Consider the following 26,579-nt stretch of genomic DNA (forward strand, 5'->3'; position numbering starts at 1 on the left):
AAGGCAGTGGAGCTCAGGTAGGCTCTCTTGGTTTCCCTTCTGAATTCTGCTAGGTTGCATTGCTTGGTAGCTCTCAGAAACTTGTCTGCAGCAAGGTTTCCATGTAGTTCTATGCATATACTATTCACAATGGTACCCTTCAAAAAGTACTCCAGGTCAGCTTTTGATTTTTTATATTTAATTATTTTTATTATTTTTAAAATCCTGATTATTTTTTTATTTGATGAGCTGAATAATGCATGTGTCCGAAGTCCTGATAATTGTTTTTGACTTCTTGGTGGCAAAGAAAATTAGTAAGTTTCTTCTCTGAGAAGCTGAACAAGTGAGGTTAACTGACAAAACCAGGGAATGTAAAGACCTCCAAGAGTAATCGTTTTCTCTATACTGGACCATAAAATAAACTCATTTTCCACCACTGGAAGAGTTGTGTGACTGTCTTGAGGCCAGAAAGGTTCCTCATCTAAAATTTACTTAATTATTACTCTTTCTGTATTAACAGAAATATTACAAAGCCTGTCAGCTGACCCTAGGACTGAAGGTTGCTATGGGCTTGTCCTCTCAGCTTACTCTCACAACATCTCCTCTTTCTCCATTCTGTGTTCATCACTTTTGGAATGCTCTTTCCAGTGCGTTGGGTATTTTACACAATCTGTTCGTGCTGATATCTTAGCTTGTTGTCTGTCAATAAACAAAATATATAGTGTTAGGAAATAGGTGTGCCGTTCCTGTAGAAGACCTTTGTCTTTGATTTGCAGGAGCTTGCTTATTTCTGAGTCCATCAAGAGTAGTTTACGTTATTCCAAGGTTACAGGGAAGTCACTGGCAGAAATGAGCCTAATCCCCTTATCGGATCAAAGAAAAACACCAACATTAGATTTAAAAAGAAAATAAAAAGGTGCAATTTTTTATGCTTTTTTTCTCAGTTATTTCTGAAAATAATTTCGTACTGCATGAATGCCTTCTACAGATTTGGTACCATATTTGTGCAGTTTGTTTCTTGTATGTAACAAATCTAATTGAGGGTTTGGGAAGCTATTGATATTTCTTTAATAACATTCATTTGCATTCAAATATATTTGGAGGGGAAAATAATTTAACCTTGTATTTTGCAATACAGTGGCCTAATAACACTAAGATATACATGCAAAAATATTTTGAGTTAGATATAATGATTCATTTATTTTTTGGCCTCTAGTAACTTTTCTATTTCAAAATCAATGGAATTTCTTTTTTCCTTATCTCTTGTGATAATACTTCCTTTTTTCTACCTCACTGGTAAAATTCTTGTACAAGTCATGGTTATTTCTTCTGAACCTGTATACTGCAGCTTCTTCCTCCGCTCTGATGAAGGTTACTCTATGCATGATAACGCAGACATAGATGCAGATTTCCAGAGTGTGAACACACATTTTTAATCTCAAAACACATTTTCATTGCAGTGGGTGGTACAAAGAATGCAGGGAAGAAAAGTGACACTCATCACTTCTTTGTTGCTTACAGAGTTCTCAAAGGTAGTCCCGAGTGGGTAAGATAGACAACCTGATTAGTTTTCTTTTCACAAAGACTGTCTAATATTCTTTTAGTGTAAGTCAAGTACTTCATCACTAGATGGCAATGTTGTATGAGACTTCGGACTGTGTTTCCAGAAGGATTTAGTGAGACCTGTGGAAGGAGGTGGTGCAATTTGTTCGCAAGAAGGAGCAGCCATTTTTGACAAAATTCTTTTATCTCCTTTGAAGTACCTACAGTGGGGGGTCAGAAACGATAATTTTATTCTTTGTCAAGTACAGAGAAAGACTGGAAGAAAGTTCTTAGGAAATTCAGCACATGCAGAAAAACTAAGCACACCTTTCTTGAAGAGATGTATGTTCACACTTCTCTGTCCTTTTTGCAACTCCTTTATTATTTATTATAAAATAGTTAATGCTCAAAGACATTTGCTAAGTTAAATCAGCTGTAGGCAAGATTTTTGCCAGTTGGGATTTCCCAGTCCAAAACAAACAAACAAACAAATAAATAAACGAAAGTGAGAAAACAGATACTATTTAAGTGATCACCAAAGCTCTGAAATTATAACTTTTACTGATCTTAAGACATCAGCTGATTATATATTTTATGGGCTTGCATAATTTAAAAAAGTTATTTTACTTTGTCTTGAAGTTTCTTGGCAATTTAATTCTACATGCATAGAATTTTTTTCCAGCTTGCATGGATTATTTTTGAACAGAAGTAGTGTCAGGAAACATTTTGCACTGAAAAATCATTTGAAATTTCTGCCACTTCAATCTACTTGTGTTATCAATTATGCATTATCAGCACAAATGACCTAAGGAGTACTAGTGTGTTCCACAATGTGTCCATAATACTGAGTATGATGTTAAGATTACAGTAAAATAGCTTACTTTTAAAATCTGAATATTAGGAATCTAAGTTGCAGAAATAGGTGAGAACATATTTCATCCAAACCAAAGGCAAAGTCTTACTGTGAAAGCAATTCTAAAGCTCAGTTTTCATGTTGAGAAACATGATTTAATACAGGTACACTTAGTTAAACAGTGCCCACAAAAACACAAAATGTTTCCTTGCATTTCTGATATCTTTTCTCCATGTGCACCCCACAGGTGAAGCTGAAGTAGTCGTAGCATCAGTAAATTGGATGTGGTCTTGTCCTAGTGAGTTCATTCTTGCCTGAGGTGCCCATGCTAGATGACTTCTTGCCTTTGGTACCTCTTTAAACTTACAGTTAATTCTGTCCAACATTTTCCTGTACTGACTCCAGAGGTGCTACCAGTTATGTGTTTGTCTGTACCTCTGAACTTCATCGTAATAATTACAGCAAACTGTAAGATAAGGTTAAATGAAAATTGTCCAGAAACCAGAGAATTACAGTCAGTTCTGAGTGGTTATCTTGCTTTGTACTTCCCAAGTCTAGCTTTTCAGACGAGTGCTGTTAGTTCTGTGTTCTGGTTTCAGCTGTTGATAGCACAGTGATGTTTTTGTTAATGCTAAGTGTTGGGAGAGCTCTTGGGACCAAGCCAGTCTTCTTACAGGGGAAGAGCTGCTGCCTTTACAGTACAGGGCAGGGGTTAGGGTAGAGCCAAGACAGCTGGCCTCAATTAAGCAGGGAGTTATTTGATACTACATGACAGCATGCAGAAGGCTATAAATCTGTGGAGGAGTTCACTGGGAAGTGCTTGGTGGATGGTAAGACTTTGCATCACCAATGGGGTGTTGGTCTGCAAAAAGTTATATCGTTAACTGGGTGCTGGTCAGAGGATGGTGAGTAATTGTACAGTTGGTTTGTGTGTATATATATATATATATGTATGTATATATATATATTCATGTGTATATATAAATTTTAGTTTCCATTCTCCTTTTCTGACTTAGTAAATAGTTTCAGCTTTCTCTCTCAAGCCACTTGCAGAGAAGTAAGTGAATGGCTGCCTGGCTAGGCTGAGTCATGACAGTCCTTTTGGGGCTGGAGGGGTTGAGATCTGGTCAGAATGTGTTAAAAGTAAATTGCTATAAGAGTTGTATTAGTTTAATAGTTACTGGTCACAATGTTACATTTTTCATTTTCAGAGATCAGTCAGAGCTCTTTCATGGAAACCTGTTATTTGATACCTTACTCACTATATATATGATCCCTGCTGCATTATGTATTATTTCTGAGAGATAAATTAAGGTTATCATTTTTCTGCATGGTATAACACTGACCATGAAGCTAGTCTGGTGTTAGTATTTAGTATTGCAGTCATCTTCAGGCTTGAGGAATCTTGTAGCAGGGTGTGGGAGTGATGAACAGGAGTGTTCAAGCCAGTACACTAATGTTTCTATGCCTACTAAATGTGTTTCAGAATTTGCATAAGATTAAACAACTATTAACAAATCTCTTCTAGGAATCTGCCCTGTAGCTAGATATTTATGAGTGGCAAGGAGTTTGAGATGGTATAGGCAGGCACCTAGAACAAAATCCTGAGAAACTAGTAAAATATTTGGAAAATGTATGCTGCCACTCTGGCATTTCTAGAGAGACACGAATCATTGCAACATGCCTATGCCTACAGAGCCATGTTCAACAGTTCAACACTAGTCAGCACCCTGAAGGGAAAACTGAGTGGTGTGGTTGACTTACAAGAGCAAAGGGATCCCATCCAGTAGGACACAGGCAGGCTTAAAAGGTGAGCCATGCCAACCTCGTGAGATTCAGGTGTGGAGCCCTCAGTACAAAAAAGATATGGAGATTTTGGAAAGGGTCCAGAGGAGGGCCATGAAGATGATCAGGGGGCTGGAGCACCTCCCCTATGAGGACAGGCTGAGGGAGTTGGGTTTGCTCAGCCTGGAGAAGAGAAGGTTGCGGGGTGACCTCATTGCAGCCTTTCAGTACCTGAAGGGAACTTACTCCCAGGAGGGGAGTAAACTCTTCGAAAGGGCTGACAATAGCAGGACTAGGGGAAATGGTTTTAAGTTGAAGGAGGGAAGATTTAGGTTGGATGTTAGGGGAAAGTTCTTTACTAGAAGAGTGGTTAGGTCCTGGAACAGGCTGCCCAGTGAGGTTGTGGATGCCCCGTCCTTGGAGGTGTTAAAGACCAGGTTGGACAGGGCCCTGGGCAATCTGATCTAGTAAATGTGTATGTTTGGTGGCCCTGCTAGGCAGGGGGGTTGGAACTACATGATCCTTGAGGTCCCTTCCAACCTGGATAATTCTGTGATTCTGTGATTCTGTGATTCAACAAGACCAATTAGGAAGTCCTGCACATGAGCTGGGGGCAATCCCAAAGATGTAGGTTGGATGGTGAATGGCTTGAAATCAGCCCTGAGAAGGAGGATTTAGGAATGCTGGTGGATAAAAGACTCAACACGACCATCAGTGTGTACTTGCAGCCCAGAAGATCAATGATATGCCATACCTGGCTTGCATCAAAGAAGTGTGGCCAGCAGGTCAAGGGAGGTGATTCTGCCCCTCTGCTCTGCTCTTGTGAGACACCACCTGGGATACTTGCGGGTTCTCAACAAAAGGACACTAAGGTGTTGGAGCAGGTGCTGAGGAGGGCTGCAGAGAGGGTAAGAGGGCTGGAACACCATCCCTAAGAGGATAGGCTTAGATAGTTGGGGATCTTGAGCCTGGGGAAGAGATATCTCAGGGGGAATCTTCCAGCACCTGATGGGGATCTAAAGGAAAGATGGGAAGGGACTTTTTTAAATGGAACTCTTCCATTCAAGGGACTTCCTTACAAGATGGATATGGTCTCAGCTGAAAGATCTTTCCTTCCTTTGCCCCCCAAATTCTGTAGAGTACATGCCATTCTCTCTTAGTTCTGTTTGTATGTCTCTGGCAGAAGACAATTTGAGAGTGTGTTTAATAAGAAATTGTGGAATGAGGAAAGAATATTTGCACCTACTTAATTTGATAAATAATTACGGGGGGAGAAAGAGTAATACTTTAAGACTGAGTTATAATGACTTCATGTTTATTTTAATACCAATGCAGTCAACTTCTGTCATGAACCTTGCTGTTTTGTAATTTTTCAAAATAGATAAGACCAGTTTTGTTCTGTACTTTGTGTAAGGTCCAGAAGAACCTCAAAATTCAGTTTTGGTACATGTCATCACTCTGTGCATTACAAGAGATGCCTCCTACACCTTTTTATGCTTTGTCAATGACACAACTGATTATTCTTTTTTGCTCCATGCAGATAGTCTTGCCAATGCCAGTCATGAATCATAGAATCACTATGTTGGAAAGGACCTACAAGATCTTCTAAGTCCAACCATCCTGCCGTTACCGATGCTGTCACAAAGAATGAAGGCGAGCAACATCCAGATTCTTTCAGTAGAGAAACAAGTAAACAGATTAACTAGTAATCCAGAAGAACAAAATGCTTTTGTTTTTAAAAAATAACAGATCTTTTATATGTTCAGGTAATATTTTGCTCTGGGGAGAAGGAATATGGTACAAAGGATAAAATGTATAATAACTCACCAGGCTTCTAAAAATGCCCTTTTAAAACTAGAACACATAGGTTTGATAATACACATATGAGCTGAATTTTGCCTCAGAAGTCCTCCTGTAAAGCCTTGGAAAAATGTTTACTTTCCTACCATCTGTAACACCTGTTAATGCTTGTTTTTGAGGCTGAGCTGACTTCAAGAATTTTTTATTTTTATTTATTTATTTATTTATTTATTGAGAAAAGCAAGCCTATCGGCTTTAGAAAGAAGAAACTGGTGTAGGTAGAAGCACACCATGAGAATCTAAAAATAGGTAAACAGAGTTGAAAATAGCCCAACACAAGATCTAGCTGAACAGTGCAGTGTGCTATGTGATCCTGCTCTAGGGTAGGAAACAACAAACATAAACACTGATTATCAACACTAGTAACATTATCTGTATGGACACATATAATTAAGACCACATTGTGCAAGGTGCTGCACAATAAAATGTCATGAAAATGATAACAGTATGCAGTATGAAAGAGAGCGTATAAACAGGAGGGGGAATGACTGTGTATGAGGGTGGATAGTGATAGGACAAGGGGTAATGGTTTTAAATTGAGACAGGGGAGGTTTAGGTTGGATCTTAGGAAGATGTTTTTCGCTCATAGGGTGGTGACGCACTGGAACAGGTTGCCCAAGGAGGCTGTGGATGCCCCATCCCTGCAGGCATTCAAGGCCAGGCTGGATGTGGCTCTGGGCAGCCTGGTCTGGTGGTTGGTGACCCTGCACATAGCAGGGGGTGGGAACTGGATGATCTTTGAGATCCTTTTCAACCCAGGCCATTCCATGGCTGTACAGTTCCATACTGGAACAAATATAAAATGCTAACTATGTAAAACGTGGAGTCAAACCTGTGTGATTTGTCCAGACCAGGAGGTGATATGGCAGGCAGTATGTATGGAGTATTTGGCTCTCTCTACAGTCATGAATATTTGAGTATCTTCAACATGTGGCTCATTGCTTCCATTTCAGGCTGCCCAGAGAAGCTGTGGATGCCTGTCCTTGGTGTTGAAGGCGAGGTTGGATGGGTGATGGGCAGCCTGAGCTGGTTAGTGGGCAGCCAGCCCATGGCAGGGTGTTTAAAACTGGATGATCTTGAAGGTTTCTTCCAACCCAAGCCCTCCCGTGATCCTATGATTCTGTGATTTCATTCAGGTTTATTAAGATGAGATGAGTTCTCCTGAATGTGCTGTTCTCCATATGATTATAATTGGAGTCTTAAATTATAATTGGGTGACTTAAACCAGACACCAAACTTTCTGATGGCCAAAATGAAATGAAATCAATCCTTTACTGTGTCAGTAGTCTGTAACTAGAGCCCATCAGGTAATTCCCAGCCTCCTGCCTGTATCAGTGGCTGCACACAGTGAAAAAGTCTGATGGGATTTTAACCTATAAAATGTTCCAAAGCAACCAGAGGGTGAATATATTCACTGTGCAAATACCTGCAGGAATAAGCTTGTCATGTATGTCCTCAGGTAGCACAGTAGTTAATGGTGGGACTCAGCAGGTCATGCTGAAGGTTGAGTCTGCTGATCTTGAAGGTCTTTTCCAGCCTACATGACCTTATGCTAATATTTCTGTATTTATTTCTGTTCAGCTCCCAGAAAACCTCCCACCCAGCCCCCAGCTGACCCCGTGGTGAAAAATAAAACAGAAACCTCAGTGACGCTGGCATGGTCCCCTCTGAAGATGCTCCGCCCCATTCCAATCGATGGCTACATTGTGGAAGGCAATAAACTAACTGGCTTCACCGGGGTGAGGTGCCACGAGTCTCATGTCCCCGTCCCAGAGTTCACGGTGAGCAATCTGTCTGAAGAGGCTGATGATCAGTTCCGAGTGTCTGCAGTCAATGCGCATGGACAGAGCCCGTCTCTGGAATTCCCAGGGAGCGTGCACCTTGGTAAGCACAAAAACCCCAATGGAAATGGGTCAGTGTGTGCTGAGCAGCTGTGTTGGTTCCCTAAAGATGTTTCCTTTGACTTGAAGGATAGTAGTGCATTAACACACCAAAGGCTTTCCTTTATTCCTAGTTCTCCTATCTCCTATCAACGTCCAGCTACCACTAAAGTGATACAAGTTCTGTTTCTGTGACAGAGACATGAATATCCTTATCTTTTGATATCTCACATGTGCAAGAAGCAGAACTTTCTGTAACAGATCTGAAGCATAGAAGTGCTTCTTCCAGCACTCATGCAAAGGGAGAAGTAGAAATGTGCCTATGATTAAATCTTCCATCCATAAATGAGATACCAGACTTGCATCTAAAGAGCGTGAAGACATCCATGTTGTTCTTCCTCAGAACCAGTCCTGGCTGTGAAATCCCCCCTAACAACTGGTGAAGCTGTACCTGGAGGGGATGCCATGTTTACTATTGACCTTACAAAATGTTATGGCACTTGGTACCTCAGTGGTAAAGTCTTACAGGAAAGTGAGACCTGCATCATCAAGAGAACCCAAACTACTCACAGCCTAATGATAAAAGAACGTCACCAAGAATGATGATGGAGCAGAAGTGAAATTTGTTGCCTAAAATGTTGATGTCAGCACCAAGATGAGAGTGAGAGGTATTTGTTTTGATCCTTCTCCTTTCCTCTTCCAGTCAAGGCATAGTTGCTGTGATCTGCTGATTAGAACTGGGGCTGCAGGCATTCACTGACTGTACCAAATACCTGAAATTGCATCCCATGGACTGACGTGAGTCCTGGATTTGCCCTAAACATGATAGCAGTGAGTGTAGGGTAAGCCAATCTACCCAGCTGCTTGGTATCTGAACCAGATTGCTTCATATCAGCTGATGAATGTCTGCAGTTCACAGCTCTTGGCCAGTGCATTCAGTCACCAGGTTTACCACTGCATCACCATAGAGCAGTACTTTCAGCTCCAGGTTCAGACAGCCTTTCTGATTGCACTGGAATAGTTTAGAAGTAGGGGAGCAATCATTCCAATAGTATCTCTATCAATCAGCTTTGCATGACCAAATAGAAGAAATAAACATTCATTATGGGAGGAGCTGTTTGTCACTGGGTGGAAACCTCTGCAGAAGCATGTTTAGAGCATTCTTAATCAGTAGAAGGAGATGTTTGGTTGATTTTTACTTAGTAAATCCGGCAAGAAGACCAAATGAAATATCTTGAATTGCTCAGCACTGACACAATGATGAGTGCAGGAACAGAAGGTGATACTTTTTCAGAGATGTTGCAGCAAACATTGACCACATTAGCCTGATCTAAATTGAAATAACGAGGCCTTTGCTCCTGACAGGTGCTGCAGTGAGATTTACTAATAAGAGCAAAGATGTAGAAAAGATCTCTGCTTTGCTGCAGGGTGTAGGTCTGATCTCTGAGATCCACACGCTGGGCCTTGATTGCAATAAATGAGAACCCTTTGTTTGCTCCAGTGGAAGACTTTCCATTTCTGCAGTACCCTCTGCAGAAGACACAAATGCAAATGCACCTTCTTCCCAGCAACAATTGCCTTGTTCTTTTTTACACTGAGTATGCATGAGGCTCTTCATCATATTCTGCTGGCTTGTCACCCTTGTTGATCCATGGAGAGACGAGAAAGCCCTAGAGTAGTGTATGCACTTCAGCATTGGAGAGCTTACTTAATTGCTTCTTCTCAAAGAACAAACTCCAGAGAGGCATGGAGACAGCTCCAAAGAGAATTGAATAATGGGTATAAATTTAAGGAGAGCAAAACACCCTGCCAAGGCTTGTCAGCTAGTCTTAATTTTGCTTTTCTTCTCTTTCTTTGTCACGATAGCATAATATTTCATACTGGCAGTTCTGCCCACAGAATTAACTGGCACAGGCTGCCCGGGGAGGTGGTGGGATCCCTGGAGGTGTTCAGGACCAGTTCTTGGGACCAGTGCTTTTTTACATGGTTATCAGTGACACCAATGATGCAATGGAGTGCACCCTCTGCTGTTTGCTGAGTGGTGCGGCTGATGCAGTGGAAGGAAGGGATGCCATTCAGAGGGAGCTCAACCGAGAGGTTGGCCTAGGTGAATCTAATGAGGTTGAACACAGAAAAGTGCAAGTTTTGCACTTGGGCTGGAGGAATCCCAGGCATTTCTACAGCCTGGGAGGAGCAGTCCTTAAGAGAAGCCCCGCAGAGAAGGACCTGGGGGTCCTGGTGGATGAAAAACAGAACGTGAGCCATCAGCGTGCTCTTGCAGCTCAGAGAGCAAATGGTCCCCTGGGCTCCATCAGAAGAGGGGATGGCCAGCAGGGACAGGGAGGTGATTGATCTTCATGATCCTTGAGGTCCCTTCCAACACGGGCCATTCTATGATTCTATGATTACACTCGCTGTCAGAAATAACGGCAGCTGTACAGAAGCTGGATATATTTGGGGACAGTTCTTGTAACCAGATGATTTTAAGACCTTGTCCGAGTTGAGAGTTTAAATTGCATGTCAGAAGAAAGCTGGGAAAGTGGTTATTGCTCATTCTTTCTCATTTGCTGATTCTTTCTTTAGTGTTCCTTTTCCAAAGGAGATTCTGGTGATGGAAGCAGTTGAAGAAAGAACCAAAGCAGCTCTTGCCAAGAGTGCTTGAAGTCCCTGTGGAGAGAAGCAAAGAACTTGGGCTTCCTCTGGCATGATCCCCACCATGTCTCAGGAAGGAGACAACTGCTGTTCCACTTTCTGCTCTGTATGTGGAAAGGTACGGCTGGGTTTCTTCTGCTTGTTTTTTCTTTCTTTTTCTGGCTTTGAAGGAGAAGGGGTGGAGCAAGGGGAGACCCACTGGTCATTTGTTACCTCAAGAACAGGATGGATTCTGCATTGACTGTGAAAAACCTGGGCTAGTAGCATGGGCATGTTTCAGGCTGGACTCTTCTTTTGCTGCTTGGTTTCCTTTTGGCTACAGGGAGACAGCTGTCTAAAGGTGTGTTTTCAAACCCACTCTCCAAAACCACGTTTCATTGTTGCAGGTGGTTCAGTGTGCTCTTGCAGTGCAGATGCTGTAGTTTGCTGTAGAATCTGAATGGTTTCTGTTCCTAGGGAAGGACTGGGAGGAGGTAGTGAGAAGAGAATTCAATGCCTGAGGTGTATCTTAGTGAGAAATGTTGGCATGAGGTGCTGAAAGTCTTGAGCTGTCAAAGGCCAGTGAGGCTCAGACTCCTTAACCTGCTGGAGCAGGGTGGAAGCAAGGAGTGGGCACTGCCGTCCCACCAGCTGCACTTGGTTCTGGTCTGCCAGGTCTGTGCTGGCCTGGATTTCTTCTGAGAATTTTGTTGGAGCTGCTTGGAGTAGTGAAGGGTGGGGAAGAAGTGCTGCTCAAGAGCTAAGGCTCAGCTTGATCATTTTGGATGGATTTAACCATGGTATCTGAAGACATAGTTTCCATCAGAATGATCCCAGCATTGTGCAAGTGTCTCAGCTGAAGCCCCTGAGCAGATGTCTGAGAGCACCCTCCTACTCCAGCTGAGCCATAGGAAAGCTGACTGTGCCCAGTAATTACAGCTTCTGCAGATTGAATGTGCTTCCAAGTGTTTTCCTTAGCGATCAATCATGTCCCAGCACTGTGATATTCCATCTCTGGCTCAATCTGGAGCATCTCTGCAATCCTTGGGTGCTGGAGGGCACATGGTGAGTGCGTGGACAGGGTGGCACAAACGTGTGCGTGTGCTGAGGAGTTGGGTTGCACACAGGTGCACACAAAGGGATGTTTGTGGAAGGTGTAGGCACGTAGGTGTTCCCAGGGATGGTTTGCACATGTCTGTGAATGCAAAGGAGGGCACACGATGCAGTGTGTGCATGGTGGTGTGCAAAGCAGGCAGGGTGGCACACGGGTGTGTGTGTGCACATGGATAGGGGAAGGCTGGGGTTACAGGTTGACCTGTGCTGAGGTGAGTGGGGGCTCACGGTGTTGCTCAGTGGTAGATTTGTTCACACTGAGTGCTAACAGGAAACTCGCACACCCTTTTAGTTTCAGCTGTGCCAGCGCTGTGATCCCTTGCTGCTGGGATGGAGTGTTGGAAGGATGGTCTGCGTGCCAGGCTCCCTCCTCTTGCAGGAATCAAGTGTAGAGCAAAAGGGATGTTTGGGCCAGGTGACCGCAAGAAGGCTGGCTGCTTTGGATGGTGGCAGCTGATGGAAACAGGTGCTCTGGGAACCATTCAGCTTTTAACAGAAGTCAGGGGTCATGCAGCAAGAGCGACTAGGTTCTCAAATGGCTTCAGGTGTGCACACCGAGTACGTCTGCCCTGCCATGCCATCTCTGCTTCTGATGCAGGCATTGTTATGAACACGTGTTGGGCCTGTTTGCTTGTAGAAGGAGGGATGTTAGGTGCAGTTCTCACTGAGAACTTCTGCTAGGATTTCTGTGTAATTTGAATCATGAGTGTTAGCACAGTGAGTTGAAGGAGGGCCCCGGAAGCAAATTTGGTGCTGTTGAAGCTCTGTGCGATGAGCAGGTGGGAGGTAACACGTGCTGGCAGGTGTGGAAACAACTTTGGGATTGAGGTGTGGAGGGAAGGGGAATGGGAAGGGGAAGGGGAAGGGAAAGGGAAAGGGAAAGGGAAGGGGATGACAAAGCAGATGGCAAAGAGCTTCCTGGGGAGGCTTGGTGCTTGCTTGGGGTTGGATCTGATCAACTTCTTGTTTGCTGGTGTCCATCTGGTGTTTGTTGAGTAGTTTTCATCCCAGGGTCTGTGTGGTAGGACTGGGCCTTGGCCAGGCCAGGGCGAATCCAGTGTGCTTTGCTCTCGTTCTTAGTGCTTGTTTTTGCTCAGGAGGGCAGGTGGCAATCCTCACGGAGCAAGGCCTGCAAATGGGGTTTGTGGAGGAAGGTCCTGCAGGCCTTGTGTGACACCCATGGAGCTGCAGCGAGGCTGCATCTTTGTAAAACAAGGGAAACGCACAGAGATCTGAAGGTGGGTTGTCGTCTCAAGTTATGCCGGAGGGGATGTGCGTGCTCCTTTACATATGCGTTGTCTGCCTGCTGTAGGTGGGTTGGCTTAGAAAGCTGGTACCGTGTTTCTGTTGTCGGGAGAAGCGAATATCAACTCTTCTCTCCACTGAAAGATTTAACAAAAGAGCCTCTCCTTGCTTCTTAGCATATGAATCACAGAATCATAGAATCACCAGGGTTGGGAAAGTCCTAAAAGATCATCCAGTCCAACCGTTCTCCTATTACCACTAGCTCCCACTAAATCACGTCCCTCAACACAACATCCAGTCATTCCTTGAACACCCCCAGGGTGGGTGACTCCACCACCTCCCTGGGCAGTCCATTCCAGTGCCTGGCCACCCTTTCTGAGAAGTAATATTTCCTAATGTCCAGCCTGAACCTCTCCTGCCGCAGCTTGAAACCATTCCCTCTAGTTCTATCAATAATGACACGAGAGAAGAGGCCGCCCCCCAGCTCACTGCAACCTCCCTTCAGGAAGTTATAGAGAGCAATGAGGTCTCCCCTGAGCCACCTCTTCTCCAGGCTGGACATTCCCAGCTCCCGCAGCCTCTTCTTATATGGCCCCATTGTGCTCCAGACCCCTCACCAGCTTTGTTGCCCTTCTTTGAACACGTTCCAGTGCCTCAGTGTCTTTTTTGCAGTGAGGGGCCACAAACTGGAAACAGAATTCGAGTTGTGGCCTCACCAGTGCTGGGTACAGGGGGACAGTCACCTCCCTGCTCCTGCTGGCGTCACTGTTTCTGATGCAAAATGTATGTAAGTGTCACATGTGTGACATCCTTTTTGATGGAGTTCTGTGACTGGAGTTCAATGGATTTGAGAGCTGACTTGAAGCCTGTGGGCATCAACCAGGAGTTAGGGTGAGAGGATGAGGCGTAGGAACAGGAACCTCTTTGGTCGTTATTAACTCCCAACTTTTTGGTCAGGAATCTCTGTGTGTTTCTTTATCATGTAAAGAACAGAGTCATTGTGCAGCTTGTGAATGAATTGATTCATGCCTGCTGATTGGTGCTGTTCTCTACAGGGAGCTGCAATGGAAATGGACACTTGTGGTCCACTGTCCAGCCCCCTCCCGTGTTGGAATTTCTGGGCTTTGAGACACGTCTTCCAGATGCACTTTGTGTTATTTCTCATGTGTTGACCTGTTGAGCTCCAGCCCCAAATGAGGATTCAAGTACTACCACCGCAGTCCATTGGGACTGTAGTATTTCTTGCTAAACAGAATTCGTGTGCACCCTTGACTTTCGTCTGCACAAAGGATCTTGTAATCATCTCTGTCTGTGTTTCTTTTAGACCCAGAGATGGAGCAGAGAGGAACACAGACTTGGGTGGATCTTCATTCAGGAGCAGGGACACGTCATGCTCATCTGAGGTGTCTGGCTGACAGCAAGAGCAGAGAGGTAAGTTTCATAGGGTCGCGTGCCCATTTTATTTTATTTTTCATTCATGATGCATAGAGGCGTTCCCCAGACAAAGTGAGCATTTCTCAACTGGACTTTCTAGAAATGAGCTAGGCAGTGAAAATGGGTTTGAAGCATTCCTAAGAGCCCCGCAAGAGAATGCTGAGAGTTAATCTGGCACCCTCCTTTGGAAACGTCCGTTGTCTGTCAGCTCTTCAGCTGTGCCCTAACACCTCCCATTGCGCTGCCACACCAGGATAGAATTCCAAGCCCACACTGAGTCCTGGAATGTTGTGGTGCCGTGTTGGAATCAGATGTGACCACGTGGTCTTGGCTCCCCGCCTTGTTGGGGGTCATGGTGGACCAGGCTGTTGGCCGTTGGTGATGTCATAAGCGGCTGGAATGAGGGGAGGAGCGGTGCGTTCTGTGTTCCTTTGTGGGTGAGCTAGTGGTCGGAGTGGTTGGTTGCTTTGTTGTGCTTGTGCCTTTAGTGCCTTTAGTGTCGTTAGTTAGTTTCGTTAGTGTCGTTAGTTAGTTAGTGTCGTTAGTTAGTTAGTGTCGTTAGTTAGTTAGTGTCGTTAGTTAGTGTTGTTAGTTAGTTAGTGCCGTTAGTTAGTTAGTGTTTTTAGTTAGTGCCTTTTGTGCTTTTTTCTTCACACCGTTGTGCGCAGCAGCTTGTAGGTAAGCTGAACCAGCATGGGATGGACGGGTGGGCAGTGAGGTGTTGAGAACTGCTGGCTGTTTGAGCTCACAGCACCATATTGCTTACTCTTGACCATCAGACGTAATTTTCCCCTGGTACACACGTTCCAAAGGGGGTATCAGTAAAGTTGGCACCTGTCCCGTGCTTCTTCCATTGTCTTTGCTCAGTAGTGGAAGCGTTGTAAAGTTGCTGGGTGGACAGGCATCACGTAGCCTGAGACTCAGCATGTCTTGTAGCAAGTGGATGGGACGGTTGTGCTGTGTGTGTTATTCCATGACTGTCTTAGCCCTGCTCACTGACCTGCTCTTTCTCTCTCCTCTCCTCACCCTCCGCCCACTGCCTCGGTGCAGCTTTTGCTCTCATTCCATCAGAGCAAAGCGACAAGGAACTGCTGCAGAGAGCTTGAGGTGATCTCACTGCCAGGTACGTGCCATGTTTTGTCCCCCCGCATGGTTTTGCCGCAGGGTATGCGCGGGTAGCTCTGAAGAAGTGTGTCCATACTGTGCTGTGTGAATAGAGAAAACAGAAGTGTGTTTCTGCTCTGTTCCAGCTCTTCATACTTGCTGTGATGGGTGCTGCATGCAGTGAGATCAGCCGTGAGCCTGAGGTGGCGGCGACGGAGGTACAGTATGAAGCTCTGGCTGGTCTTTGTTCCCTGTGTTGAGCCAGCAGAGGGAGCTGCAGGCGTACTCTCCTGCAGGAAAGAATGGGCCAAAAAGGGCCTGGCCAGCTGTCTGCGCCAGTGCCATTGCTGATTAGTCTGGGTAGAGAGAGATGCATCTTTGCATGGCCTGGCAATGCACGCCAGGAAGGGAAAGAACTGTGATGAGACATGCAGCTCCTTCTGAAGTGCTCCTGATAAGGACGGAGCGCATTTGCTGCAGCTTTCTCTGCAGATGTGCTCCTCACCTTGAAATCCTCCTGGTTTGTCCTCAGCTCCTGACCACGGCCTGTGCTCTGTTTTTCAGGCTGATAACATGCGGAAGCCGCAGCTGGAGCGTGGTATGTCATCTTTGAACGTTCCAGCAATTGCGGCGGCCCATGTTATTAAGTCCTACGTCGCCCAGGGGCCGGGTGAGCTCTCCCTTGAGGTAAGCAGTTCCAGGCGTTCCTTGTTGTCATGCATAGAAGAAGGCAGTCGTTTGAGCTGTTTTCCTACAAGATTTTCTGAATGTGGGATTGACGTTTCAATCTCTTCCAGGTTGGAGATCTGGTGAGCATTGTTGACATGCCACCAAAGGAGCTGAGCCCCTTTTGGAGAGGCAAGCGTGGCTTTGAGGTAGGCACACGTTTCCGACTAGAGAGCACAACTTCAGTAGAGTCGGGAATCTCAGGTTGCAGGTGTTCTGCCTGCACAGGATGGCTTCTGGATGCAAACGGTTGCCCTGTGTCAGTGTCAGAGGACCTTCCCTTTGGCTCTGGGCTCAGGCTAATGCCCGCCTGTTTTTTTGTTCTTATTACAGGTTGGATCTTTCCCTGGTGAGTGCGTGGAACTCATCAGTGGAAAGGTTCCCGAGTCCCTCCTGAATTCCTTGCCAAAACCAGGTACATATGTTACATTTGATAATGCGGGTTAGTAAAATGGGGTCAGAATGTTGCTGTCAGGGGATTCATTAATGCCCAAGTACAGCAAGCTTAGCAAGAGGACTGCATTAAGCTGCTTGGGCACCTCCAGAGATAGGGAAAATCTGTTCTTGAGTGTCCTTGTTGGGAATGCTCTTCCCGTTGTTACATGCTTTGTCAAATGCATTATGTTTGGCCTCGTCCAACCGAGCCAAGCCTGAAATGAACTGGTTTCTTTGTTTTGTTGTGCAGTGCCAAGGAGACGGGGCAAGCTCATCCCCTTCCTTCGCTCCCTGGTGAAGGCCCGCCCCAGGAGAGCGACGGAGCCTGAACCAAAGAAGGAAGGGGTGTTTGGGTGTGACCTGGGGCGGCACCTTCTGCGCTCTGGCCGTGATGGTAAGAAATAGCCCATTCCTGAGATCTTCCTCTGTTGTGTATCTAAATGTGAAAGGGAGATGATATTTAGTAATTGTTTCAGCCTGAAAATATAGGAAGCCTTGTGGCAACAGAGAGCATCCTGCACTCTTTTCCTAGCTTTTCTAGTCTTTAGATTCTCGAGGGAGCTGTGATGGGACTTGCAGTGTTTGTGGCTTTGCCAGAATTACTTTCTCCAGGCTGTTGATAGGTCGTGGCATTTCTGCAAATCCAGGAACACATCTCTGTGCAGTTTCCTCACAGCTGTCTCTGCCAGCTTTCTCCCCTAAGGAGGAAGCAAGCAGTAGCCCAGCTTTGCTTAGAGAATGGGATGTGCGAAGGTCACAGCCTGAACCAGGACATGAGTAAGAAGCTGAGCTAACCGCTGGCTCTTTTTCTGTAGTTCCCCAGGTCCTCCAGAGCTGCGCTGAGTTCGTTGAGGAGCATGGCGTGGTGCGAGGGATATACCACCTGTCCGGTGTGGCATCAAAGATCCAGCGACTACGGTAAGAGTGCTGCAACTGACACAGCTGTCAGTAGGGGCCCGTGCCATGCTGCGGGTGTTCAGAGGAACCCCTTCCTTTTCTTGACTGTTATTTGTGTGGCTGTGAACTTGTTCTCATCTTTCTCAAAGCCCTCTGCCCAATTCTATGTCCTTCTCTACAGCCATGAATTCGATACGGAGCAAGTTCCCGAGCTCAGCGTCCAGGAAATTCACAGCGTGAGCTCCCTGTGTAAAATGTATTTCAGGGAGCTCCCAAACCCTCTGCTGACTGAGGAGCTGTATGACAAGTTCTTGGTAAGCACAGGGCAATGTCTTGGAAATGACACATACCTGTTCCCTGGGCGTCCTGGCTAGTGGTTGCAGCATTGCCCCAGCTCTGAGGTCTTCTTTCTGTTAGCCCCATGAAGCATGTCTTTGCCACATCCTGCCTCTCACTGATGGCACTTGTGGTGCTGCCAGGAGGTGCTTTTTTAAGCTATTCACAATGCTTGTGAGAATTCCCTTTCCTATGCTGTTCCCCAGTTATTGGTAGAATGGGGTTAATAGCAAATTGGAGACGAATGCCTGCTGCAAGGAGCTGCACTGCGCAATCAGGCTGTAAACCCCCCTAGAGCTTGCACTGCTTGGCCTTGATGGCACAGGCTGCGTGCTGCTGTGTTCCCCTGATGCCTCTTGGAAGGCATCGAGTCTGCCTCGGTGCTGACCACCAGCGCGCTGTCCCCATGGTTCCCAAACCTGTGGCAGCTCTCCAGCCTGACTGGTGTCTGAATCCCTTCCTGCCTTTTTCCTGGACGCTACTGGTGCTGCAGAGGACGAGCGGATGCTCAGAATGAAGGATGCCATCCAGCAGCTGCCCGCTCCTCACTACAGGTCAGTGCTGCGCTCGGTCTGCTGAGCTCAGCCCTGCTGCCTTTCAGAGGTCAATGATGCGATTCCAGGTGTTGTCTCACACCTGCAACATCATGCCTGTGCACGCTGCAGCGGCTGAAGGCTGCATTGGGTCAATTGATTGGGTCAGTTCCTTGCACGGTGGCACGGTGGTGCAGCCGTTGGCTGCGGCTGTGCTTTGTGGGTCTTGGTGCTGCAGCATGGTGGCACCGGGAACATTTTATCTACTTCATATTCAGGGTGGTAGCAATGACAACAACCAGCATGAATGGAGGTCTGTTTTGTGCACTGCAGCACGGCTTGCTTTTTGGTTCTGAACATCTGCCTCTCTTGTTTTCCAGGACTCTGCAGTACCTTATGAGGCACCTTGCGTCTCTGGCCGGGAACTGCTCCGTCACCAGCATGGATGCTAGGAACTTAGCGATTGTGTGGGCTCCAAACCTCTTAAGGTAAACTTCTTTTTCAACATGATGCTTAATTCTGCTCTCCTTCAACCCCAGGGGCACAATTTCTAGATGACAGTTTCTACTCAGTTGTTTAGCTGGGACTGCTGTGTCCCTGATCATCCAGGATAATTTCGTCACTGGCATCGCTGTTTGCCCACTGCGGAAGTCTCCAGAGCCCAGTTTGACAGTTTTTGGCTACAGAAATTCAGACTTGGGGAAATGATCTTGGGGAAATGACTTATAAGATCTGCCTTTTCTTCAGATCCCAGCAGAGCCCGTCTGCCTGCGCCAGCAATGAAGCTGCCTGCATGGAGCTGCAGGCACAGTCGGCTGTGGTAGAACTGCTCATCAGCCACGCAGATGTTTTATTCTGCTCCAACTCCACAACAGCCGTGGGAGAGGGTGAGCTTCTTCCTCCTTTAGCTTGATGTTGATCTGACAAATTGATCCAATCCAGGCCTTCTAAAAGACCTTTGAAAATGCTTTTGCTGTCAAGGAGACAGCAGGCTTCTTAGCCTAGGTTTGAATATGGCGCCCGACTCCTTGATCCTGAGAGTGTCCAAACCCAAACCTTACATGGGTAAAACCATCACTGCCATTAAGATGTTTTGCAAGCAGGTGAAGCTTGATTGAAGTGTCGCAACAAAGCTTTCTGAGATCCCTGCCCCCTAGTTTTTCTAGGCTTTTTGTTTGCCTGTTATGATACAGAGAGTTGCTCTTAATTATGGCTGTGTCCTTTGCCACAAGCATACCTCTGAGCACAGAGTTATTTTGAGCTCCTCTTCTTTGAGTGGCTTGGATGAGAAAGTCTGAGAGAACTGCAGAACTGGGATGGCTGTGCTGCTGCTTTCTGATCATCGATCTTACCTGTGGTTTTCCCTTGCAGGGCACAGTTCTCAGCCTGGGCCCAAGGCTGTGTGGGTGTCTCCTCCATCTGCAAAGCTGCTGACACTGCAGGAGGCCCAAGCTCAGAAAAGCGGCCAGAGCAGCTCTCCTGCAGTGACACAAAGCAGCAACATCGACATGGAGGAGGGCCCCGCAGCTGTACAAGGGAGATTCCACACGGTCATTGATTTTCCATCTGAAAGGTAAAGAGGACTTCCCTTTCCAGCCCCTATCATCATTGGTCGGGTGGGTCTTAGTGGTTTATTTTTTGTCCGTTATATATATATGAGCCTGCCAGCTCCTGTCCTGTCCGGCTGTGGAGCCTTTGCTCACATGCTCCACATCTTGCTTGACATATTTGAGAGAAATGTAGCCAGCAGGACTTGAGGGCTGAGCTGTAGGAATGGAAACATCCTCTGCTGTTTGAAACAGAGCGTGTTTCTAAGCTGTGTTTCAGCAGAAAGCAGGCATTGCCACGAACGGGTAACAATTGGCAAGGGCTCGGTGCAGCTCTTTCCTCACCCTGCACCACGACTGACAGCATGCTCTGTTTTCTCTCTCCAGACCACGTTCTCCCAGTAGGAGGGCAGAGTCAGCAGCTGGCAGTTGGTGTTCGTGCTTCTGCCTGCACAGAAGATCCAGTGTGGCCGAACACCAACTGCAGAGCAGTGCCAGGGAGCCCTCTGAAGCTGAAGTCGTGGTCCTGGCAGGTAAGGGTGTAAATCCAGCTTTCAAAACACTGCTTGTCAGCAACACAGGTAGAATTTATGCTTTCAGTGGGCTTGTACCTCCTCCTAGCTTTCAAGCCTGTGCCTGACATTTTCGGTTGACCGTTCACCCCTGTCTTTCCCAAATGAGTCTCTTGTCAACACAAGAGCTGGTCCTGCACGAGGATCACTTTCAAGACAGTGACACTGTTGCTAGAAGCCTATTTGCTTCTGCCCACCACCACTACATAGCTAAATGGCAAGAACCTCTTTCATGATTCATCTTGCAAATGCTCAATACTAACCACTGTACATCTATTCCTTCCTAGGTGACTCCAGCCCTTGTGTTAACGGAAGATGCAGGGCAGATGATGATGCGGCATCCTGTGCTTCCATCAATATAGAGCTGTTAGGAAGCACAGGATGCTGCAGTTCAAACGACATTATTTTATGTGAGTGCAGCGGTGGAAAGAAGAATATCATCGACCTTCAAGCTCTAATTCATGCAATCCCTGCTGAATCTGCTGACCTGAGCCTGCCAGACACCTCAGGCACCAGCCTGGATTGCGACCCTGTGGCTTTCCAGGACAGCCCAGCCCAAGCAAAGCCCGAGTGCCCTGACAGCAGCACCACCACACAGGCTCAGGTCAGCATCACTGAGGAGAAGCCGAACATGACAGAGGAGGGTGTAGAATCAGGCCACGAGTCCCAGGCTACAGGCAGCAGCATCGTCTCTGAGCCACACTCTCCATAAAAACAGAGGATTGGTCCCATCTAAAAGCCGGGACCTCTCACGTCCTCCTTTGTCTCATTGAATAAAGGCACGCTCGTGCTCAATCAATACTTTGGCTGCATTCCGAGTCTTCATTCGCAGAGATTGGGATGAGTGCAAGAAACATCAAGGCAGCTCAGCTTGCAACGCTCTGGCTGTGGGGTGCGTGCAGGGACACTGTAACCATACAGGGAAAGGCTTCCACTGCTTCCTAAAGCTGTAGTCCAGCCCTGCTACTGCTCTGTGGCACAAAGCCCTGAGGGATGTTCCATATTGTTAACCTAAGTGAAGCCAGCTTCATGCACTGTGTTTTGTTGTTGCTGGGTGAGAGGGGGATGCACGTTGGTGAGAAGATGAGCATTGCTGGATCTGCCACGAGTGTCCCTTCTGCCTCTAAGAATATGTCCTAAGTAGGATGTGAACACTGCTGGCACTTCCTCATTGCACGTGCTTGGAGGATCTTCAGTTCTTGCACATTTCAGGATGTCTGTCAGTGACTACGAGGAAATTCTCCAGTACTAGGAATTCCATGAAACAGTTGGAACGGGTAAGTGTCATCTTTGTACAGAAACAGCACGCCTAACAGTCTGTCTCACCACTCTAGAATTAATCTGAGAATAGATTGACAGCTCTTGTCAGTTCTCTAAGTCAGGTTTCATTTGTATAATCTTGAAATTGGATTTTTGAAACCAGTTGGAAATTGATGGTGCTGATTACCTCTTCCTCTAATTAAAACATTACACCCAATGCTAGGTACTCTGCTTTACTTGTTGTATTATATTAGAGAAGAATTCACACTCAACTTTAAGCATCTGTGTTTTGAATTATAGGTGGTTTTGCAAAGGTAAAACTCGGGCGGCATCTTCTTACTGGTGAAAATGTTGCAGTAAAAATCATGTAGAAAGTTACTTTAGGGGTAAGCCAAAAGGCATTTAAATATGATAATATCTTCTGTTGGAATTGTGGACTTCTCTAGAACACAGTGGCAGGTGGGATGGTACATAGGAATGCAGCCTACTGGTCCCATTGCCTTTTGAAAGATGCTGTAGAGCTGGAAAAAGTTTAACAGAGCACCACAAATCTTGTTCCTCATTGTTCAGAGGGCAGTATTCTCTGGCTGTAAAATGGAGGAAGTTATTACATCATTACATTATGTCATTACAACATTATTCCATTATTACAGCAACTTTACCAAAATGTCAATGAAAATGCTGAATGTTTTACTTTTCATTTTTCACAGCTCTGTTTCAGAATTTCTATGGGAGTGATGTCAGTCATTGCTGAGTTGATGTCGAATTGTGTACTGTCCCATATGTGCTTGTTCTGTTCCACAGCAGTCAGATGTGGTACCTGGTATGTCACAGTAGTTAGCGATTTCGTCGCTTGCTTTTATGGTCTCTTAAGGATGACTTGCCTCATGCTAAAACAGAAATTGATGCCATGAAGAACTGAAGTCATCAACGTGTTTGCCCATTGGATCATGTAAGAGAGACATCAAAGAAATATTTATAGTCTTAGAGGTAAGAAATAATTTCTGCCACACTTCAGTTGACTGTTTTTATCTTTAGCAGTAGACAATAATATAACAATAAGGCTGAAAAGAAATGATTCCTATATATCTCAGTGGAGACTGGGTTCAAGATTCATTGGTTTGAGAATTAAGTAGAAAATTTTATATATTCTGATACATATTCTCTTATTGAGCATGGGGAACAGGAGAGAGCCCTGTCGGTGCTTTTCCGTGCTTTCTGTGCTGTCATTGTTACTTCTCTCTCTCATATTCTCTAAATGCATTTTCAGATAACCTTAGCTTTCTTATGACAGTATTGTCCTGGATGGGAGCTGTTTGATGACATTGTTTCTAAGGACCACCTTTTGGAAGAGGAAGCTCCAGTCTTTTTTTGACAGATTCTTTCAGCAATTGCTTCTGTTCACAGTCAGGGTTATGCCCAGAGACCTCAAACCAGTGAGCCTGAACTGCAGTCAGTCTTCCATAAATAATAATGAATGTGTTTTTATTTTTTTGTGCCTCAAGGAAGAGTATCCTTTAAACAAATGGTGGCTATACAGAGGGGATGGGGTGAGATGCATTACTCTGTCACTCTGTCAATTCTGTCACTGAAGACTTGAAGCACAGGTTAGGTACTGGAAGGCTTGAATATTTCCTCACCAATAGGTTAGAGCTTTGCATCTCTCAGTAAAGCAAATCATTACAGCACGAGCATTTTCCTAGGCATCTTATGAAATCCCTCTATCTAAGGCTACTGGAAGGCACTCTGAAGAAAAATCATTCTCCCCAGCTTCTCTTCTCTGAGTGGGAGCTTCAGCCCCCTGCACAGGCTGGATGTCATCCACAGAGTTTGTTTCAGGTTGTTATCCTTCCTGGCCAAAAACCAGATAATGTATTGTAGATGTGGTCCAGTGAGTGTTGAAGCAGGACTGACTTGTCCTGGTCTGGTTGTGCTGCTTTTTAATGCAGCTGATGATCTTGTTGTACTTCTTTTCTGTCAGAGCACACTGCTGGCTTGCATTCAGCCTGTGGTCTCTCACCACTTGTCCTCCTAGTCCCCAGGTCCTTTCCAACAGATACAAGCTAGTATTTCCCACCTGGGATATTGGAAGATGGGAACTTGCCAGCAGTCAGTGAAGATCTCTGAGACAGCGAGAGCGAGCGAGCTTTGAGTAGACTGGGAACCACTGTCCACAGCAGGAAAGAAGAGAAAAGATGTTTCCTTGGGCACTTGGGTGGAAATCATTCCTGACTGCTTTCTCATCCACCGGGAAAATCTGCTGATTGACAATTTGAAGCTGATAGACTTTGGACTCTGTGCAAAGCCAAAGGTAAGAGTATCTGTTAAATCAAATACAATGTGCCCCCAAGTAATGCATGTTTGAGCACCGTATGCAACAGGGGCTTGTCCAAACAAACTCCTTAAAATCAAGCTGTTTCTGTGGCTGACATGTTATTGCATCTTGTTTGGAATGGCCTGAACTGTGTGAGAGTGGTTAACAGATTGATCAGATGCACAGTTAGATAATTTTCTCTAGCTAGACTCCCTGTTTTCGTAGTCTAAGCTGTAGATAATCTTGTAGGTTTATCACCTGTCCTATGGAAGGCTCTGTAATAGGAGCATGGGGTTGGTGTGCCTAAGAGACCTTCTAAGGAACTGTCTGTAGGATGAGATTGTGGATAGAATAAAATGACTTTTGCAGGTGAAATATGGATCCTGTGATTGCATATGCTTGAACTGAATTGTTTCTTGATCTTAAAACTGATTTCCAGAAGCCTTTATTAACATGTAAGATGGGTGCTGGTAAGAAAGAATGGGAAAACTGCCTTACTGATTCCAAGAGAATTACTTGTCCTCAAATGATTTTTCCTGGCCAAAGTTAGAGCCTCTCACAGGTAATCGAGACCAACAGGCTGTTGTTGCACCTTCAACAGGCACAATCTAGATGATCAGCTGAGGAAAATAAAGCATCATGCCAAGGGTACTAGATAAGTGAGCAGCTTGAGATCTGCACATTTATGTGATACTCATGGTCTTAGACAATATTTGCTTAGTGAGGTCACACTGAATGAAAAAAATATCTAATGAATGAAAACATACACAGGAGAAGAAGCCTCTGAGGCTCCTGAAGTGTTATGACCAGAAGACATAAACTCTGTTAAAGCAAACGTTTCTCTCTCTTTTTTGTGTTCTTCCAGGGAGGCCTTGATTACCGCCTGAACACATGCTGTGGAAGCCCAGCTTATGCAGCACCAGAGCTAATCCAGGGCAAAGCGTCTATTGGCTCAGAGGGATGTAGAGCGGTGTTTGTTTTCCCCTCTTTCCCTTCCCTCTGCACAGAGCATTTCAAGGCAGTGGAGCTCAGGTAGGCTCTCTTGGTTTCCCTTCTGAATTCTGCTAGGTTGCATTGCTTGGTAGCTCTCAGAAGCTGTCAGTGGCCACAGACTAGAAAAGTGCAATTGGTCTCAGTTCACACAGCTGGCTGGTTTGTCTCTGGCTAATCCTGAACTGCCTCAAGCGACTGCTTTGGGGCTCTACAGAACAGCAGCTTCAGAGATCTCTTTCTATTACTAAGTTTTAGAAAGAGCAATTTGCTCTCTTCATTATCCATCATTTTTGTGCAGTCTGTTTTGTCAGACTTGTCTTTAGCTTCCAAGTTGTATGTGAAGACTTGTTTGCACTGTAATGCACAATGTACTAAAAACTGAGAGATGAAAATGTGAAGAGTTTTTCCAGCTTTGATTTCATGTCTGGAATTTTGGAACCCACTACTTGCAGTTGTTAATCTGTCCAAGCTGGTCTGTTTTGGAATGCCCTCATCCTTCTTGAATCGCTCTGCTGTTAAAGGCGGAGCAATTCCTACAAGTGCCATGGCCCCACTGTTGTTCTAATTCTTGTTTCTTTGTTTTCCACACACTGCTTTTCAAGCCTCCTTTTTCTTTACAGTCCAAGTGAGAATTGCACTGTGAGGTGTCTGAACCTTGTTGTGCTTCTACATAAAGAGAACAGCAGCAAAGCCTGACAGGTGACTGTGCTGACAGCTCTCGTAGCCAGTAACACGTAACTGTGCTAAATCCCTTGTGACGGCTTTGATTTCATTTTTGCCAGTGAAATCCTTGTAAAAGGAACTGCAGCAGTGTGATGAGCTAAGGTGAAGATGCTGGTTTTAGTAGTGCTCTAAGCTGAGTGGAAGGGCAATTGAATGAGGGTTATATGCTTTCTGTGGACAATAAGGTTGTGGTGCTGTTGGGGTGGGTCCAGAGGAGGGGCCACTGTGATGATCAGAGGGTTGGAGCAGCTCTCCTATGAGGAAAGGCTGGATTGTGGCTCTGGGCAGCCTGGTCTGGTGGTTGGCGACCCTGCACATAGCAGGGGGTTGGAACTGGATGATCTTTGAGATCCTTTTCAACCCAGGCCATTCTATGACTGTACAGTTCCATACTGGAACAAATATAAAATGCTAACTATGTAAAACATGAAGTCAAACCTGTGTGATTTGTCCACGCCAGGAGGTGATTAGAAAACAGTTTGTAAGCTACAAAGTTGCTTGCATGAAAGGAAAAGAAAATAAAACTACAAGAAAAAGGGAATACCTCTCTTCCTGAAAATATGAAGAATAATGGACCTGACATGAAATTTGGGTGAAGCTGCCTGATTTTATGAAGCTATTCCCATTATTTTCTTGGTGCTGTGTTTCCCAAATGAGTGGTTTCTGGCTCTGCTGCAGCACCAGTCTGCATGTGAACATCAACTCTATTCACCATCTGGGAAGATTAGGACTTCCCTTCTCCCACCAGCACCACTGAATTACAGTTACTCAGTGGTTAAACAAAGGAATCCTGAAAGAAGGGTTTACAGCTGTCATG

General features: G+C 45.5%; 3 protein-coding genes across 5 annotated transcripts; all 3 read left to right on the forward strand.

Moving 5' to 3' along the window:
* Positions 1 to 4,681: 4,681 nt before the first annotated feature.
* Positions 4,682 to 8,435, forward strand: LOC146753405 (obscurin-like). Its single transcript, XM_085529353.1, has 4 exons — positions 4,682 to 5,925; positions 7,601 to 7,903; positions 8,303 to 8,395; positions 8,428 to 8,435. The coding sequence occupies exons 1-4, from the start codon at positions 5,883 to 5,885 to the stop codon at positions 8,433 to 8,435; spliced, it is 447 nt and encodes a 148-aa protein (XP_085385479.1). The 5' UTR covers positions 4,682 to 5,882.
* A 7,563-nt stretch (positions 8,436 to 15,998) lies between these two features.
* LOC146753406 (rho GTPase-activating protein 32-like) lies at positions 15,999 to 16,992 on the forward strand. Its single transcript, XM_085529354.1, has 4 exons — positions 15,999 to 16,113; positions 16,224 to 16,301; positions 16,486 to 16,567; positions 16,838 to 16,992. The coding sequence occupies exons 1-4, from the start codon at positions 16,000 to 16,002 to the stop codon at positions 16,990 to 16,992; spliced, it is 429 nt and encodes a 142-aa protein (XP_085385480.1). The 5' UTR covers position 15,999.
* Positions 16,993 to 18,133: 1,141 nt separating this feature from the next.
* Positions 18,134 to 25,171, forward strand: LOC146753407 (rho GTPase-activating protein 32-like). Of its 3 annotated transcripts, XR_014939956.1 has the most exons (8): positions 18,134 to 18,374; positions 18,734 to 18,841; positions 19,101 to 19,240; positions 19,725 to 19,926; positions 20,288 to 20,433; positions 20,760 to 21,749; positions 23,768 to 24,043; positions 24,912 to 25,171. XR_014939956.1 is itself a non-coding variant. In XM_085530489.1 (6 exons), exons 1-6 carry the CDS (start codon positions 18,325 to 18,327, stop codon positions 21,182 to 21,184), a joined length of 1,071 nt encoding a protein of 356 aa, XP_085386615.1. In that variant the 5' UTR covers positions 18,134 to 18,324; the 3' UTR covers positions 21,185 to 22,020. The 3 variants fall into 3 exon arrangements, 1 of the variants encoding a protein (XP_085386615.1); XR_014939955.1 differs by lacking the exons at positions 23,768 to 24,043; positions 24,912 to 25,171 and adding an exon at positions 22,033 to 23,601; XM_085530489.1 differs by lacking the exons at positions 23,768 to 24,043; positions 24,912 to 25,171 and having other exon boundaries at positions 20,760 to 22,020.
* The last annotated feature ends 1,408 nt before the right edge of the window (positions 25,172 to 26,579 follow it).

The sequence above is a fragment of the Coturnix japonica genome, chromosome Z, assembly GCF_054131305.1.
Source record: "Coturnix japonica strain WE chromosome Z, WE-NBRP24, whole genome shotgun sequence".
NCBI classification, from domain to species: domain Eukaryota; kingdom Metazoa; phylum Chordata; class Aves; order Galliformes; family Phasianidae; genus Coturnix; species Coturnix japonica.